We start from the raw sequence: 17,214 nt of genomic DNA, 5'->3' as shown, positions 1-17,214 counted from the left end.
GGGGGCGGGGCGCCAATGCAGTATCGCGGGACTTCCCTGAAGGGGAGAGGAGGAAATGCCTCCCAATTTCTCCAGCTAATAGAAGGCTGCGCCGAGATATCGCGAGAATCTCCCTCAAGGGAGAAGCAGACATTATAGATGTGCGCAACTAGACGTGTACCGAGGAGCTCGCTTCTGGGTTGACTTCGAACTACTTTTTGTCAGAAGTGACAGGCAGGGGCGCCAACTTGAATATTGTGGGAGCCCAGGTAAGCCCCGCCCCCACAAGTGATCACATGACACAATGCAGGCTCTCCATTTGAATGGCAACAATGCCCCTTCGCTTTGCGGGGACCAAAGCCCCTGTGGCTCCTCGGAGTTGGCTCCTATGGCCACAGAGGTCCGTTAGCATCCAGAACTTTAGCATTGCCCCCCGGGATCACGGAGGGTCCGCGCGCGCGAGAGTCTCAAAGTCGCCCCGAAAGTCATGCTATTTCTAATCCAGAACATTCGACACTGGGGCGTTATAGACGCAGTTTAAATCGCAATGCGCACCGGATTTCCGAGCGCTTTCCTACCGGCTGGGAGGGAGCAGCGAGCGGGATCTGCAGCGCTCCCCTTCCCTGCGTTTTCCCGCATTGTTTTTCGAAAGGAACCCGGGAATTGGCCTTTCCCCCGCAGCAGCTGGAGTCCTACTCTTCCCTTTCTTGCCTCTATGGAACCGGAGGCTCTCGCGATGTTTTGAGGGAGCCGCCGCGGAAACGGCGAGGGCGGCTGGGCCGGCACCGAGTAGGGGGAAGGCTTGCCCGTTTCCCGTGAGGCGAGTCCCAGGGCGGCCGAAGCCGCGTCCGCTTTCGTAACCTGCCTGACCCTCGGGGCGGCTGGACTTCGGGAGGACGGCCCATGTCCGGAGCCACAGTAAGAAACACCCTCAGAGCCCCCGCCGCTCCTCAGCTGCGCGCAAACCCCGTGAGCCCCAGCGGGACTCGGGCGCGACCCTCTAAACGCTGCTTTTCGATAAAACCCGCGCGAATTAAACACCATTTATTTAATAAATTTGTTTTTTTTTTAAAAAAATTAATATTTATTGAAAAAAGAATTTTTAAAACCACAGAGAAAAGAAAAGAAACAAAATTATAGAAAAAAGACAAAAAGAAAAAGAAAGAAGAAAACCATCGTTTTCAATCCACTTTCTTTACCTTCTTTCCATGACCTCCTCCTCCTCCCATCTCTTGTATCTTAATTGATAATTGTCACAGCAAATCCTTCCCATAATTCATAATATTCTGTCAATACATAACCTTACTCTATTCTCATCTTATCTTATATAAAACCTTAAAACTTAAAATTTAAATCTTATTTTTACCAGCTTCTCATAACCATTACCTTTTTACCTAATTCTTTAAACATTCTTACAAGAGCCTAGTAATTTCATTTCAACATTTTTGCAACTTTCATAAAGACATTTCTGACGATAAAAAGAAAAAAGAGAATAAAAACAATCCAATCTTCTTCCAGCGTCCCTTCCCCCCCGGTCCCGGGGTTATCAGTCCTTTTGTCCCAATTAGTCTGGCCCATTTAACCTGGTGATCTTATATCCGAGGCCATCAAATCTCTTCCATGTCCCTTCCACAGTTCTTCTTCATATTTTCCTTTCACTCGTGGGAACTCCAGCTTGGTAGTGTTTTTGACCCTTTTTGACGGATCGGCCCCTTTCTCATAGTCCAGACTAAACTCCATGTAGTATTTTAAAACATGTTTCAAGTAGTAAACATGTTTCCAATTCCCTCCAAGATAAGTCCCAACAACTCCAAACCTCTAACGGCCCGTTGCCAGATTCTGAGAGTCCAAACATCCCTGCATGGGGGGTCAGTCCAACCCCCCATTTCCAACCAAACTTTGTCTCTCAGAATCTGTTTTTTTCCAAATTCATTTATCAAGTCCAAAGACTCATTTTCTTGTTGGGCCAAAAGTCCCTCCATCCCTGGCACCCATGGTTCAGCAAGGTCCTCTTCTTTCAGTTGTTCTGTCATGGCACGCTCCTGTTTTGGTATTTGTATATCGCCCTTTAGTAGATCTCAGGGCGCTTCACGGCATAGAAATACAATATATGAAGACAAGATACATAATAAAAGCAAGAACAAAAACAAAACAAAACTCCCCCCCCCAACACATTTAAAAAGGCTGTGGGATATTCCTCAGCCAAAAGGCCTAATTGAAGAAGAATGCTTTTGCCTGGTACCTAAAGGTAAAGGTGCATAATGAAGGCCTCAGGTGAGCCTCATTGCAAAGAGCATTCCACAGATGGGGAGCCACTGCAGAAAAAGGCTGATTTTCGTGTTTTTGTCCTCTGGACCTCTCGTGGAGGAGGAGGCATTTGGATAGGTTGGAAGATCTGGATAGGTGTTACTCGGTTGCCTGGCGCCCAGGGTCAGCTCAGGGCATCTTGGCATCTGAGGCAAACCCCCAACTTATGCTGCTCTCTTCCCCACCAGGGGGAAGGGGCCAGGGAAGATCTGCATAAGGAACAACTGCCCCAGTGGACCCTGCCGCCTGAGGCACTCTCCTTGCCTCGTCTCATGGGTGGGCAGGCCCTGATTGAGCCAAAGATTAAACATGCACTGTGATTCCTTTTCCCCTAGCTCAGGGGTCTGCAACCTTTAAGACAAAAAGAGCCACTTGGACCCGTTTCCAAAGAAAAAAACAACTGGGAGCCGCAAAACCATTGCGACATTTAAAACATACATATCTCCGGAGCTGCGATCTGACAGCGGGCGGGAAGGTGACATCGGGACGGTGCGTGACTAACGCACGCACCGCCCCCATGCGACGTCACAGCCAGTACAGCGCCCGCCACAGTGGGGAGTGTCGGGGCACACAGTGCGCCTCCTCCCCTCGCTAGTATCCGCCCCGGAGCCGCGGCAAAGGTGTAAAAGAGCCACATGCGGCTCCGGAGCCACGGGTTGCAGACCCCTGCCCTAGCTCAATGGAGCAGTCTTTTGTAATTCTGCAAGCTGGAGAATTCTACCATCACTACCAGCCCTAGAGACAACTGCTTGCAAGATCCACAAAAGAACACATTCTTTTCCTACCTACATTTAAAACAGCAACAACAACTTGCTAACGCAATAAAGTGTTCCCACTGAAGGGAGAGGGGCTTCTATCCTAGAAATCCTCATGCAGAAGCAAATTGTATGGAAGTTCAAGATTTTAAAAAAATCCCAGTTCTTAACTCATTTGGGGCTTTTTTCCCCTTCAGCTGCTGACTTTTCAGAGTTTTAGGTGAATGGGCATGTGACCTATAAACAAGCATATATCTACAAACAATTTTTTATTGTCTTTTTTGGTGGGGGGGGGTTGAGAAAGAATGACAATTAGAATCATAGAATTGTAGAGTTGGTAGGGATCCTGAGGGTCATCTAGTCCAATCCCTTGCAATGCAGGAATCTCAACCAGATCACTATCAACATGGCTTGGGTTTTGACATCTTCAGAATCTGTTGAAAGGGGATTGTGGTTCTTGGTTTCACACAGATTGTTTTCGTAAGTTTGAAATCTATTGATCAGTTCTTTAGAAGAATAATTATGTATTATTATTAGTTGAGCACTGCTTACCCCTCGTAAATTGAAGAAATGTTTAGGATGAGATGGAAAACAAATTGGTTGTCTTTAGCACTGAGTAAAAGTGTCACATTTTACATAATCTTGTGAGAGATGTGACACACGGAAAAGCAATATTATGCAGTGTTAATTGATACAAGAATAAAAGTGCAACAGTACTGAACAAAGTTTCTTAATTTAAATATTATGAGCTAACTATTCGAGAAGCCATTTCTGCACCTGCCAACTAATACACTAAAATGATTAATCTAAAACAGGCACCCCCAAACTCAGCCCTCCAGATGTTTTGGGACTACAATTCTCATCATCCCTGACCACTGGTCCTGTTAGCTAGGGATGATGGGAGTTGTAGTCCAAAAACATCTGGAGGGCCAAGTTTGGGGATGCCTGATCTATAACATCTGAAGGTTCATCGTAAGATGGAAACTTTCATAAATATCTTTTAGTCCTAATAATGTGGATAGTGGTATTTGTGTCTTTAAAAGCTTTACTGACTTGGAAACCTTCATTGGATCCCATTTGAAGGTAATGCCCTTCTTGACATACCAATCATGATTTTTTGGAATGAAGCAAATCACAATGTAAAACTGTGCCCAGGGGTAGTGGTTTGTTTCTCCCCAGCACAAGCAGGAAGGAGCAAATCAGCCCATCCCAGCAAATCACTACTGTTTACTGTATTGTGCAAACTGGGCCACTGGCCATATTTGCTTTTTTCAAAGTAATTACTGAAGCACACATCAAAGGAAGCGGGAAAGGATTGCCAATAGGTACACCTCAAAAGTGCATCAAAAGAAGTACAGTTATACCTCGGGTTACAGGCGGTTCAGGTTGCGGACTGCCGAAACCCGGAAGTACCGGAACGGGTTACTTCTGGGTTTCGGCGGTCGCACATGCGCAGAAGTGCTAAATTGCGCTATGTGCAGAAGCACCGAATCACAACCCATGCGTGCGCAGACATGTCGCTGTGGGTTGCAGACGCTGCAGGTTGCGAACATTCATCCCACAAGGATCATGTTTGCAATCTGAGCGTCCACTGTATTTTCACAACTACACTATTTTTAATATATAAAAATTTTATTTGCATTTTTGCATACGATTCAGAAAAGACATAAAAAGAAAGAAAAAGGGAACTCCCCCCCCCAAAAAAAAATAAGAACAAAGAATAAAACTCATAAGGACTCCCCTTCTTCTCCTTTGCTGGTTTCTTTTGTTTACCCCTTCTGCATATTCTAAATTCCCTAATTCTACTCTTCTTACGCTTTATCTCTTGCTTTCTCTTACACTGCTGAATTTATTCAAGTCCTGCTAATCTGTTCACCTGTTTATACTGATTTTAAAAATACCTTACAAACATTTCCCAATCCTTTTTGTATTTTTTATTCACATCTTCACTTTTAGGCTTGCTTATGAGGCTACAATCCTATAGTCACTTGCTGGAAGTAAGCTTCATTGAACTCTAGGAATTATGTCTGAATAGATATGTATGATTGTGCCGAAATTTGCATAGTGTTTTACTAATTCTGTTATTCATTTCTTGTAGGAAGAAAATGAAACTTTTTTCAGAATCACACAAAACAGTTTTTGTGGTGGATCACTGCCCTTATATGGCAGAATCTTGCAGACAACATGTTGACTTTGATATGTTAATGAAGAATCGGACCCAAGGAATCATACCTCTTGCACCTATATCACGATCGCTATGGACCTGTTCAGTGGAATCATCCATGGAATATTGTAGAATAATGTTTGATATATTCCCCTTTAAAAAACTAGTAAGTAACAGGTAAAATTATATTTTATATTTAGGGGAGTCTACACTAATAGTGCATCATAACTATGTTTACTCTTGAGTTCTGTAGGATTTGTACTTTAGTGGTCATGATTGCAGTTTAGTGCTTCTTGAAATTTGCAATCTTGATCTTTGGCCACCTTATGCAGTTGCACAATTTCTTGTTGGTCTTTTGATTTTAGTATTGTGTAAAGTACAGTTGTGCCTGCATTTACATTGGTGCCTAAGACAAAATTGCTGAAACTGAAGATAGTGAGAGATACAGAAGAGATGATGAATAAGTTTGCAAAGGTATGGAAGTAACCATATTTTGTAAAGAATTGGTAGCCATGGTAAGCTCAACCCATTCCATAGCCATGGGAACATTGTGTTAGTAGAAACTGGCAACGCTTTCATTTTATTTTCTAAAAAACACTGAATAGAAATCTGTATTTTGAATTTGGTACTTGCTACCACATTTTTCTTCACACTTAAGAAATACAATTAGTTACAGCTTTCAGTAATGATTGACATGCAATTCACTGCACATCCTGTGCATACCTTGGAGATATTGCAGGTTTGGTTCCAGACCACTGCGATAAAGTGAATATTGCAATAAAGTGTGTCATACATTTTTTTGTTTGTTTCCCAGTGCAATTGAAGTTATGTTTACACTATACTGTAGTCTCTTAAGCCCAGCCACTCTGGCTGCAGGGGTGGGCAGGGAAAAACCAGCCACTTTCACTCCCATGGCCAGAAGTGGGGTGGCTTCCCTCCCCTGGAAGCAGCCAGGGTGCCTGTGGCTGCACCCACATCCTTGTGAGGAGCAGTATCTGTGAAGCACAATAAAGCAATGCATGATAAAACAAGGTATGCCTGTACTCAGAATTGTTCCACTATGTTCAATGAGGCATCCTCCCCTGTTAGTCCCTTTCATATTTTTTTTAATGTTCATATTGTGCTCAGATTTTAATAAAATGATATGATAAGGTGATTTACCAAAATTATATAAAATATAATAAAAACAGATGAAATTACTAAAATTAATTTCATACACTAACATAAATAAAAATAAAATGAAATCAGAATAGAAATAAAATAATTCAGAATAAAAACATTAGCATTGCTGTACTAAAGTTCCAGACCACCCCCCTCACTGTAGTTGTTTAGATGAAGGGTTTGGCATATTAAAAGTGGCAATACCTTTCTCATTTTAGATTCTCTGCAGCAATTTATCTTTGCCAGTTGAATGTTCTAAAGTAGAATAATTAGGCCTTTACTACCTACAGGGAACGCGGGTGGCGCTGTGGGTAAAACCTCAGTGCCTAGGACTTGCTGATCGTATGGTCGGCGGTTCGAATCCCCGTGGCAGGGTGAGCTCCCGTCGTTCGGTCTCAGCTCCTGCCCACCTAGCAGTTCGAAAGCACCCCTAAGTGCAAGTAGATAAATAGGGACCGCTTTATAGCGGGAAGGTAACGGTATTTCCATGTGCGGTGCTGGTGCTGGCTCACCAGTGCAGCTTCGTCACGCTGGCCATGTGACCCGGAAGTGTTTTCGGACGGCGCCGGCTCCCGGCCTCTTGAGTGAGATGAGCGCACAACCCTAGAGTTGGTCATGACTGGCCCGTACGGGCAGGGGTACCTTTACCTTTACCTACAGTCATACAGCTGTTGGTAGAGGCAAATTCAAATTATCCATTGTGATTAATGGGACTTCTTACTATTAGATTTTACAGTGTGTGTATAAGCTTTCAGAGCTTCAACTTCTCTTGCTGATAGGAGTTACATTCATTTAACTAGTTATTATTGACACATCACTAGAAGGAATAACAGGTTATTTCAAAAAAAAAATTCAACTCAATTTTTTATGAAACATAGGGGACACAATGACTTTTTTAGCTTTTAACATAATGGTTTGTATGACATGCTCAGTGAAACCTTGGCTTATTGAGATCTCATATGCCCCTGGAGAGGAGCTCACGAAAGCTTTGCTGCTCCCTGGTCCTTTTTAAAAAATTATTAACTATTTTCTTGGTCTACAACAGTATGTGCGTTGTATTTTTTCATGTTGTGTTTTCTACAGATCAATTACATTTGTTGGGAGACATTAGTATTGTATACAGTATAAGTTTGGAGAAGAAAAGAGAGGGGTACTGGGGTGGCAAAACATATTCTTTTACTTAATATATGTGTGGGGGTTTTGTCACCATCACTTGGGTAGGTCCCCCCCCCCATTCGCTTATTATTTCTTGGTAGTGAGAGAGGTGGGGGGGGGAGCAGGGTGTGATTGGTTGTCTTTAGTTGGCTGCAGTGAGATTTGTTTGCTGGGGGGGGGGGGAATTGTTGAATCAAGTTAGCCAGGGCTTGACATAGCGTGCCACCCAAACTGGGATTTGTGGTTAGGTTTTCTCCTCGTCAGACTTTGTGGTTACAGGTTGCTATTAATGAGAGTTAAACCAAGAGTTAAACATTGATGCAGTGCAGCAGCAAAGGGACCTGGGAGGAGCAAAGCAGGTCCAAGATTCTCTGTGCACATTTATGCTAAGCCAAGCTTTGGCTTAGTGTGTTATGTGAACCAGCATCTTCAGCTCATCTTTTTGTAATACCATTATAATTTGTTGGGAGGAGCTTGAAGATTCAGCATGTGTTCCCTGACCCTATGGATAGTGTTAATTGTTACAGTATCAAGATTTAAAAATGTTTTCTTAAGCTGTGCTTTGTAAATTTTCAGGTGAACTTCATTGTAAGTGACTCTGGAGCAAATGTCTTAAACTCTTGGAACCAAGAAGATCAAAGTTTGCAAGAGGTATGATTTTTGTTAGGGTTAAGGGCAGATAATAAATTATAGTAACTAAGATCCCAGGGTAGGTAACAACATTAAAACACAATATTAAAAACAGTTTAAAACAACTTACAATCACAAAAATAACGTGGGTCCTAAAAATGATTTATAAAGCTACCCTTAACTATTTGCTGGAGAGCCAAAATGTGGGAAGGGTCTACATAGATGCAAGTTATTTCTTCACCCTATCCTGTATTCATCTTTTGGGGATATTGAGGCACCATGAAGTCTTATTCCTTTCCTCTTTCAATTGATTTGTTTAGTCCAATACTGAAATAGAATCAGCCTGGACTATTTGAGTTTTTTCAAAGGTCTGACTGAGGCTACTGCAGATAGTGGAGTTGAATTTGAATTAAACTGTAGATAGCTTGCAGTACAGTATAATAATTGGCATCCAGTGCAGATGCCAGCCATTTTTTACGCTTATGTGGTTCATGGTGAAAAGGGGGACATACAGACATATGTGGTGGGAGTGTTCAAAAATAGAAAAATTCTGGGGAAATATCTTTGCAGACATATATTTGATTTCAAGGCAGACAGTTCCTATGTCCCCAGGACTGGCATCGCTTAATTTGTATAGTCAGGGCTCACCAAGAATTAGAAATAAAGATCTTATAACCCATTTATTGACCACGGCAAGAACGACCATAGCCAGAACATGGAAAACATTGCAACTGTGGCTAAGTGGTATGAAGCGGTCTGGCAGATAGCTTTGTTGGAAAAGCTAACATGGAAACTGCAGGTAGCAAGAGGTCAAAAGGAAAACGATTTTATTGAACGCATAGGTAGTGAGGAACATGTGGGAGTAGTGTTTGGAGGGGTAACATAGTTTGGAACACCTGAAATATACATTTTAACCTTTCAAATTGTTGCAGATATAATGTACTCCTTTTTAATGAGATTGGAACACATGGCGTGTTATTTTCTGGTTTTTAAGATTATGAGAATGTTTGAAATATATACTGTGGCAAATAAACTATTTTTAAATGAAAATAATAATAACAAGCAGCCAACTGAGTTCTTACTTGATCATATTTGACCAGTGAACATCCCAACCATGTTCAGTATTGTGTATCTGAAATATTTAAAATATTTTTTAAAATAACAAAGGATTAAATCAAAAAGTTCTCTCCCTCCAATGAAAGGAGTCCTTTTCCAATGGAAGAAGAGAATCTTTGGCTCCAGCCCATATGTATTATCTATGGGACTGAGAACTAGTCTCTAGCACATCCCTACACGTTATTATACTATGCTTCAAAAGAAAGTTTCATCAGCAAAGTCTAGGAATAATTCATCATTTATGGGAAAATCCAATTTGCTTCTAATTTCATGACAGGTAAAGAGAGTGATTCCAAGTATAAAAGTGATGGAAAGCAAATACGATCTGGGTTAATGGTTAAAATGTTATTTATAGAGCACAAATATTAAATGGGAAGTAATTTTTTGTATTAAATGTTGTCAGGGTTTCATTGTTTTTGTTCTATTAATTTTCCATTGTTATTGGCTATGGCTGCAATCTTAACCCCACTTCTCCGAGAGTAAGCTCCATTAACATTCACTAGGAGTTACTTTTGAGTAGCCATGGTTAGGCACTTTATGGAAAAAGAATTTGTTTGGGGTCATAGCAGTTTATATCCCTAGAGATTAATGATCTAGCTATTTGTAGATATATGCAGACAAAATGTGCATTGTTATTTTAAGAGGATAATAGACCTAGATGCTTTATAGCAATATAGTATAGTGGAAAACCTCTGGCACTTTTCTTGTCAATGTGCTTTTGTGTATGGAATAACTTGTTTTTGTGACATGATCTCTTCAGTAATAAGAACTAGGATTGCAACAAAACTTTTTTTTTAATCAGTTAATGGCCGCTTTAGCAGCTGTTGGACCTCCCAATCCTCGTGCAGACCCTGAATGCTGCAGTATACTTCATGGCTTAGTTGCAGCAGTAGAGGCACTCTGCAAAATTACTGAATACCAACATGAGGCCCGAACCTTATTAATGGAGAATGCTGACCGTGTTGGAAACAGAGGACGAATAATCTGCATTACTAACGCAAAGAGGTTTGTAGCACCTCCTGTATTAATGTAACAATTTTATAACTTAGCAAAGCTTTTTAGGTTCTGTTTTACCTGTAAGACTTCTTGCATATTAATATATTGGTGGAAGACTGCTGAAAAATTAACCCATGTTCAGAGTCTGACAGTGACCATCTGTGTTGCTACAGAGGTGAGTAGAGGGGAAGTAGAAAGTATGGCAAGCAACATGTGTCTATTGCAAAATTAGAGTAAATTGTCAAATGCCTGTTTCTCTTAGCTGTCCTCATAAGGAGGGAAATGCACTTCTATTTTGCAAACTGTGGAATAGAGAAATAAATAAACAAATAGTCCAGTAGCATCTTAGAGACCAACTAAGTTTGTTCTGGTCTCGAAGGTTCTCCTGGACTATTTATTTATTTATTTGTTCTGAATATAAGCTTTTGTGTGCATGCACACTTCTTCAGATAATAAAGACCGGAATTCCGATATGAACTATGGCTCTCAAGTTCTTAAAAATGTTTTTATCCAAAATTATAGAATGTAGCACATAGAGGTACACAGTATATAATTTTAGCAGTTAGAATAACAATACTACAGTATCATCATTGTAAATACCAATTGTAATAATAAATGAATTACCATATTTTCTCATGATAGTTGATTTTCAACAATTTTTTCTAAGATGAATGTGTTCCTCCATTCCAGTGACAGCCATGTACGAATGCTTGAGGAGTTTGTCCAGGAAACGATACATGAACACAACAAACTAGCAGCTAATTCAGATCAGTAAGTATGCAGACTAGTTAATCCATTTGAATGCATAATTTTACTGAATTCTGTATTTGTGGCGCTAAAAATGGAATTTGTGAGACCTTTTGAGGCTGTGGCTCAGTGTAAAGCACATGCTTTTTATGCAAAAGCTTCCTGGTTTAATCGCTTGCATCTGTAGAAAGGAATAAGAGAGGTTTCTGTCTGAAACTCTAAGAAAGTCATTGGCAGTCAATGTGGATATTACTGAATTAAATGGTTCAATGGACTGAAGTTATAAGACAGCATTCTTATGCTCCTAGGTGAGAGAAAGATGAGAGTGCCTTGCATGGAGTTTGTTTTTACTAAAACCTTATTTTCACCTTTCATTAGCATATTTTACAAGCATTGTCAGAAGCATCTTGTACTCTACGCCCCATGTATTGTGAGATATGGTAGTCAAGTATTCCCTAGTGAGAAAAAGTGGGACAGATTCTGTGTAAAGCATCTGGAATATACCTTGCAGTCCATTTGTTTGTTCATGAGAGTAGGTGAGCAAACAAAAGCCCAAAGATACCTTATATTTGGGAATGACTCTTCTCTATTAAAAGACTGCACTAAAGCTTCTTTAAGCACATAAAACTACACACTCCTGACTCAATGGAAACAACAGAGGATATTGCATGAAATCATGTTGCTGTCTTATTTGGGAGAATTTGAACAACTTACGGGTTCAGACAAGAAAAATGGGCCATAATCATTTTTGTTAACATTTTTGGCTTACAATTGACACATACAAACAATATATCTGGCATCATCATGACCATCTATTACAAGTTACAAATCTTTAAAATTTAAATTGTGTGTTTTACTTACAGGAAATGGAAGCGTGATCCTGAAAGTATATCAAGAAATTGAAATTTCAGTGTGTGCTAACTGTACTATACTACAATCAGTGCTTTTGTCTGGCTTCATATTCATGAAATAAGTTAAAAGTTTCTGAATGCTAGGTATTGTGCAGTTGATGTGGCATTACTGCCTTGGTAACAGAATGTTTTGTGCTTTTTAGTCTTATGCAGATCCAGAGATGTGAGCTGGTCTTAATTCACACTTACCCTGTTGGTGAGGAAAGTCTTGTGTCGGATCATCTTAAAAAAGAGGTAAGGCTTTTAAATTACTGCATAACTTTATATAGCACTTTGTGTCTTTAGAATTTTATCTCTGTGTTTATGCTGCATACATGTAAAATTAAATATTTTTTGTTAACAGGAAAATGTTGGTACTGTAGTGGAGTAAAAGAAATGACTTGCCTGCCTCTAGCACAGAAAGCCCACAATTTACGTGGGCATTATGTTCTGGAGTGATAAAACCAAAATCACATATAGTCAAGACACATTGGGTTAAATGGCGGGTGGGATTGCCAGTCTTTTTTCCTGGATGCCTTCCCTTTTCCAGCCTCTTTTAAAAAAATATTTTCATTTTTATTTGCCAAGCACATAAACTGAATGTACACAAGTTAAAAGTGCATAAATTGTGAGATTACTGTAATATGTAAAGAAGGGTTTCACATAATCCAGGATTTAATTCCATGCTTTTATAATATCTGCCAGAAACTTCATGGGCTAAAGAAGTTGGCTATCCTTCACCAATCTGACAATGAGACCTTTGCGTGAATGGGATCTGTATGAATGAGTGAGTCCTGGAAGAGGGTATAGTTGCAGAGGGTATATTATATAAAAGACTAGGACCACATTTTCAGAGATTTATCTGTGAATAGAAGATTATACATTTTAACAGATTGGCCATTCACTAGATAAAAAATTTCCTGTTCTTATCTAGATGTTCTTACTGAAGTATATGCTGCCATACCATAATTGCTGCTACTGAGTATTCTGTGTGTGTATGTGTGTATTTGTCTTTTTTTAAAAAGCTCTCTCCTGTCTTAACCAGCGAAGTACATAGTGTTCGGGCTGGACGGCATCTGGCCACCAGACTGAATGTTTTAGTACAGCAGCATTTTGATCTGGCTTCAACCACTATAACTAACATCCCCATGAAGGTAAGGTTGTGTCAGCAGCTCTGTGCTGAAGTAGCTGCACCGTTTCTTTTAAATTTGTTTAATGGTTTTAAAGTTTATTTAATGATATTTTTACATTTGTTTTTTTCTCTCCATATCATATTTTTTCTGTTTTTTATTAGCCCACATTCAATGTCTGTGACCAGGTTAGTAAATTTTATGAAGGAGAAAAAAAGGATCACAGAACAAAATGACTTTTCAGCAATTCATTCAATTATGAAAGTAGTATTTGTTTTCCTTTATTTTATATAAATGTAGTCTAGTTAGCTTCAAATTACTTTGTCTGTGATTCTTTTGTTTTTAATACATGTGTTAGAAATTTCTGCCCCTTGTGCATTTTAGTGGCATAGTGAGCCTTTCTTTCCTCTGTGTCATTTCCATGCATTCCTTCCAACATAAAGGTGTTTGTAACAAGTAGAAGAAACACACAGGAGTTAAAAAATAAATAAATCCCAAGCGATTTAGTGCTATTTCAGCAAGAAAGGTAGAAATAGGAAAACAATTTTGATGAGATATTCTAAAAAATGTGGCCCTTTACCTGGCTTTGACATTCTCCCTACTAATACTTAGTGTAATCCTATGCATGTTTACTCAGAAGTATATCTCACTGTGTTCATAGGGGCTTACTCCCTAGTAAGCATGTTTAGGATTGCAGCCCTAGTGGGGGGTTTCCTTTTATTATTGGCCTTACTTGGCCCTGCAGTGGCCATTGGAGAAACTGTCCTCCTTATTAGCCTGAAATTTCAATTATATGTTGTAATTGAGCACTATTTGGAAAGAACATACCCAGTATTTGTATTGGTTAAAAGAATGCACAAAAGGAAAAGCATTGTAACACTAATAAACAGTGGGGTTTGTGTGTGGTTGTTGTTGTTTTTGCTGAACATTAATTGTACTGCCTGGATTGTGTAACCTAAGGCAGCAGTTACATTTTTTTGTGAATGATGCACCCTGGCCATTTGAATTAAATTTCAGTGAACCATCGCATAGAATGTTTTATGTTTGCAAATACCTTGTTTGCAACTTACTGACCTGTGTGCTGCTGCTGTGCTTTCTCTTCTTGCCTTTTGTTGTTTCTAGTAATAGTATATATGTTGGGTTCCCTTTGTATTATTTATTCAAAAACAAGTCCTAGTGAATTTCTTTTGCTAATCTGCCATATGTGGTGTTTGCTAATCTGCCTCAACTATTTAAAAGTTGGTGTTTCCTTTTATCTTTTTACCCTTATGCATGCAGTTTGAACCATAGTAGCTGCTAATCCAGCTGTGGAAGCCAGATAAGACTATGTGTGGTTTCTCTTCTTAACCTGAAGTGAAAGAAATTCCCATAAAATGAGAAATGGCTACACCTGCTGATGGTGGTGTTATAATCATAATTACTGTTCATTGCTTATGAAATGAAAATACTTCCCTGTTGGATAACTTATCTCTGAATGGAAGTGGGTGTTGGATCGGTTTTTATATTGCATTCCTACTTAATTTTATGTGTAGAAATAAACAAGGACAAGGCTATTGAATGAACTCACATCTTAATTTGGCATTGGATTTTGAACATTCATTGTAGTTATTTTAAAAAAGTAATATAAGTAAAGTAATTGAAGGATACAAGCATGTGTGCTTACTGGGAGTAAGCCTCATTAAACACAGTGGGATTTACTTTAGAGAAAACATGCATAAGATTGTTCTGTTTATGATTATAAGCTGCTAGATCATTAAAGAAGTCAATAACTCAATAAATTTCCTCAATTCCAACTCATTAATGCTTTCATGTCTAAGTGTTCTTTTTCCTTTTGCAGTCTTATATTGAAAGGCAAAACATAAAATTATCCTTGTATTCTTTTGTTTCTTTTTTTAAACTAATCTTCTTTCACACACACGTGTGTGTGTGTTTCTTTAAAAGGAAGAGCAGCATGCCAATACATCTGCCAATTATGATGTGGAACTACTTCATCACAAGGAAGCACACGTAGACTTTTTAAAAAGTGGTGAGTAGAACAAATAATATAGATAATATATAATAATATAATCTGAGATATAACATAGTTACAACTGTGGATATTAAGGCTGTATTTTGGGACTGCTTTTAGAATTTATGATTTTTTGAACGCTTATTGGTTAACTTCTATGGAGCTTCTTGCACAAGCAAAAACCCTCCTCCAATTTCCCATCTTCAGCTCCATATCCCGTATTGTTCCAAGGGTTCCCAACTGTTGAGTGTGGCTTCTTTGCTGGGATCTAAAAGGCTGATGTAGGAAGAAGAGGTGGGAAAGCTCTATTTACTGAGCAGAACTCCACTTATTGTTCGTTTGGATATTTTTTATTAAAGATTTTCTTGGGTTACAAAAGTATGTGCATTGTCTCTGTTTGCAGGTCATAGTCTTTTCTACAAATTTGTTACGTTCGATGTGAGACATCAATGCTGTATGCAGTATAAGGTTAGGGGAGAAGACCCTCTCTCTGGTCCCAGCTGTATCAATTCAGGGTTGATACCCAACAATGGAAGGCACACAAGTTGCCTCAGTTATGTACATAATTACAGGTATAAAGGTAAAGGTAAAGGTACCCCTGCCCGAACGGGCCAGTCTTGACAGACTCTGGGGTTTGTGCGCCCATCTCACATCTATAGGCCGGGGGCCAGCGCTGTCCGGAGACACTTCCGGGTCACGTGGCCAGCGTGACAAAGCTGCATCTGGCGAGCCAGCGCAGCACACGGAACGCCGTTTACCTTCCCGCTGGTAAGCGGTACCTATTTATCTACTTGCACCCGAGGGTGCTTTCGAACTGCTAGGTTGGCAGGCGCTGGGACTGAGCAGCGGGAGCGCACCCCGCCGCGGGGATTCAAATCGCCGACCTTTCGATCGGCAAGCCCTAGGCGCTGAGGCTTTAACCCACAGCGCCACCCGCGTCCCATAATTACAGGTATAGAAGGTGTGAAAAGGAATTTTTAAAATGGGAAAGATGATGCAATTTAAATGTTGAGGAAAACTGAAAATTTTTGGAACGAAAAATAATACCAGGGATCTAGTACAGATATAGCAGTTATAGGGCAGAGTATTGCTTTGAAGATGTCAAAGTAGGATTTCAGTGGATTTGAAAGAGTTAATCACCAACAAGGCGACAGGCAAATGAATTGGTTGTGATATTCATTTGCTATTGTATATTGACTTCTATTATTTTCTGTGTTTTACTAAATTGTGTACTTACATTTATCTCAAATGTTGTTTTGCAGGTGATAATCATATGGGTGGTAGTAGCAAAGAAGGTGCATTAAAAGAAACTGTAACTTTAAAATGGTGTACACCAAGAACAAACAGTGTTGGTAAGTGCCCCTTTTCTCTCTCTCTCTCAGATATGTCCATGAACTGCATAATGCTAACAATATTGTTTCTTCTTTTCCTCCACCTTGCTGTTTTTTCATTGATCATGCATTGCACATAGTCAGGAGACCTGTGCCTCATTAATTTGTTTCAAATATGACAGTTTGATCTTTGTTTCATGACTGAACTCCTATAATTTTGTGAGATTTAATTAAAAAGAGAGAGAGTCAAAATAACTTAAAATTATCAGATATACACTGCAGTTAATGAGTGTTGAATGGAGAATATGTGAGCTTACATGAAAGCGTCATCTCAAAACGATGTTGAAGAATGTGCAAAAATGAACCATATACACTTGGAAGCTATTATTGTGCTGGGGAGCATATGAAAGCCCCTGTTATTGCACAACTGAATGACATATTCTTCATGTATGTGTGCACGAAGATCACTGTTTGTTTTTGCTTCTATACCACTTACATTACCACCAATATCGGTTTTGCTTGTTTTGCAGTGTGGTTAATGTTCATTACATTCTATGGTGTTTAATTTTTGTTTTATGAATTAGGTATTTTTTCTGTATTGTAATCAAACTAAAGTTTCTCTTCCTCTCCACCCCTTTTCCCCCCTTTAGAACTTCATTATTGTACTGGAGCTTTCAGAATATCACCTGTAGATGTAAATAGTCGGCCTTCTTCTTGCCTTACCAACTTTCTCCTTAACGGTAAAATACTTTCTGGCTAAAAAATCAGAAAAAAATATATTTTATTTTAATTGTTCTGGATTCAGGTTTGAACTCAGAGCTATACAATGTGAAATCTACCCTAGT

At 39.6% G+C, this 17,214-nt stretch overlaps 2 protein-coding genes across 5 annotated transcripts in view; one reads left to right on the top strand and one right to left on the bottom strand.

Moving 5' to 3' along the window:
• STK38L (serine/threonine kinase 38 like) overlaps positions 1-17,214 on the bottom strand; it is a 502,631-nt gene that overhangs the window by 117,743 nt on the left and 367,674 nt on the right. The gene's annotated exons all lie outside the window — the stretch shown is intronic.
• Positions 1-17,214, top strand: part of INTS13 (integrator complex subunit 13) — a gene marked incomplete at its 5' end in the record, with an annotated part of 29,488 nt that overhangs the window by 292 nt on the left and 11,982 nt on the right. The window contains 11 exons of one of the 4 annotated variants that reach the window (XM_082240117.1): positions 127-248; positions 5,140-5,371; positions 8,098-8,172; positions 10,070-10,272; positions 10,954-11,034; positions 12,065-12,155; positions 12,926-13,054; positions 13,195-13,218; positions 14,972-15,056; positions 16,301-16,390; positions 17,020-17,109. In XM_082240117.1, coding sequence (XP_082096243.1) covers positions 5,147-5,371; positions 8,098-8,172; positions 10,070-10,272; positions 10,954-11,034; positions 12,065-12,155; positions 12,926-13,054; positions 13,195-13,218; positions 14,972-15,056; positions 16,301-16,390; positions 17,020-17,109 — 1,093 coding nt within the window. Of the gene's footprint in view, positions 1-126; positions 249-710; positions 898-5,139; positions 5,372-8,097; positions 8,173-10,069; positions 10,273-10,953; positions 11,035-12,064; positions 12,156-12,925; positions 13,055-13,194; positions 13,219-14,971; positions 15,057-16,300; positions 16,391-17,019; positions 17,110-17,214 lie in introns of those variants that run through there. The other 3 variants (XM_082240116.1, XM_082240114.1, XM_082240115.1) reach the window with 3 other exon arrangements.

The sequence above is a fragment of the Podarcis vaucheri genome (genome assembly GCF_965113315.1).
Source record: "Podarcis vaucheri genome assembly, chromosome: 10".
Classification (NCBI taxonomy): domain Eukaryota; kingdom Metazoa; phylum Chordata; class Lepidosauria; order Squamata; family Lacertidae; genus Podarcis; species Podarcis vaucheri.
The sequence above is the reverse complement of the archived record's forward strand: the minus strand, read 5'-3'. Positions and strand labels throughout refer to the sequence as shown.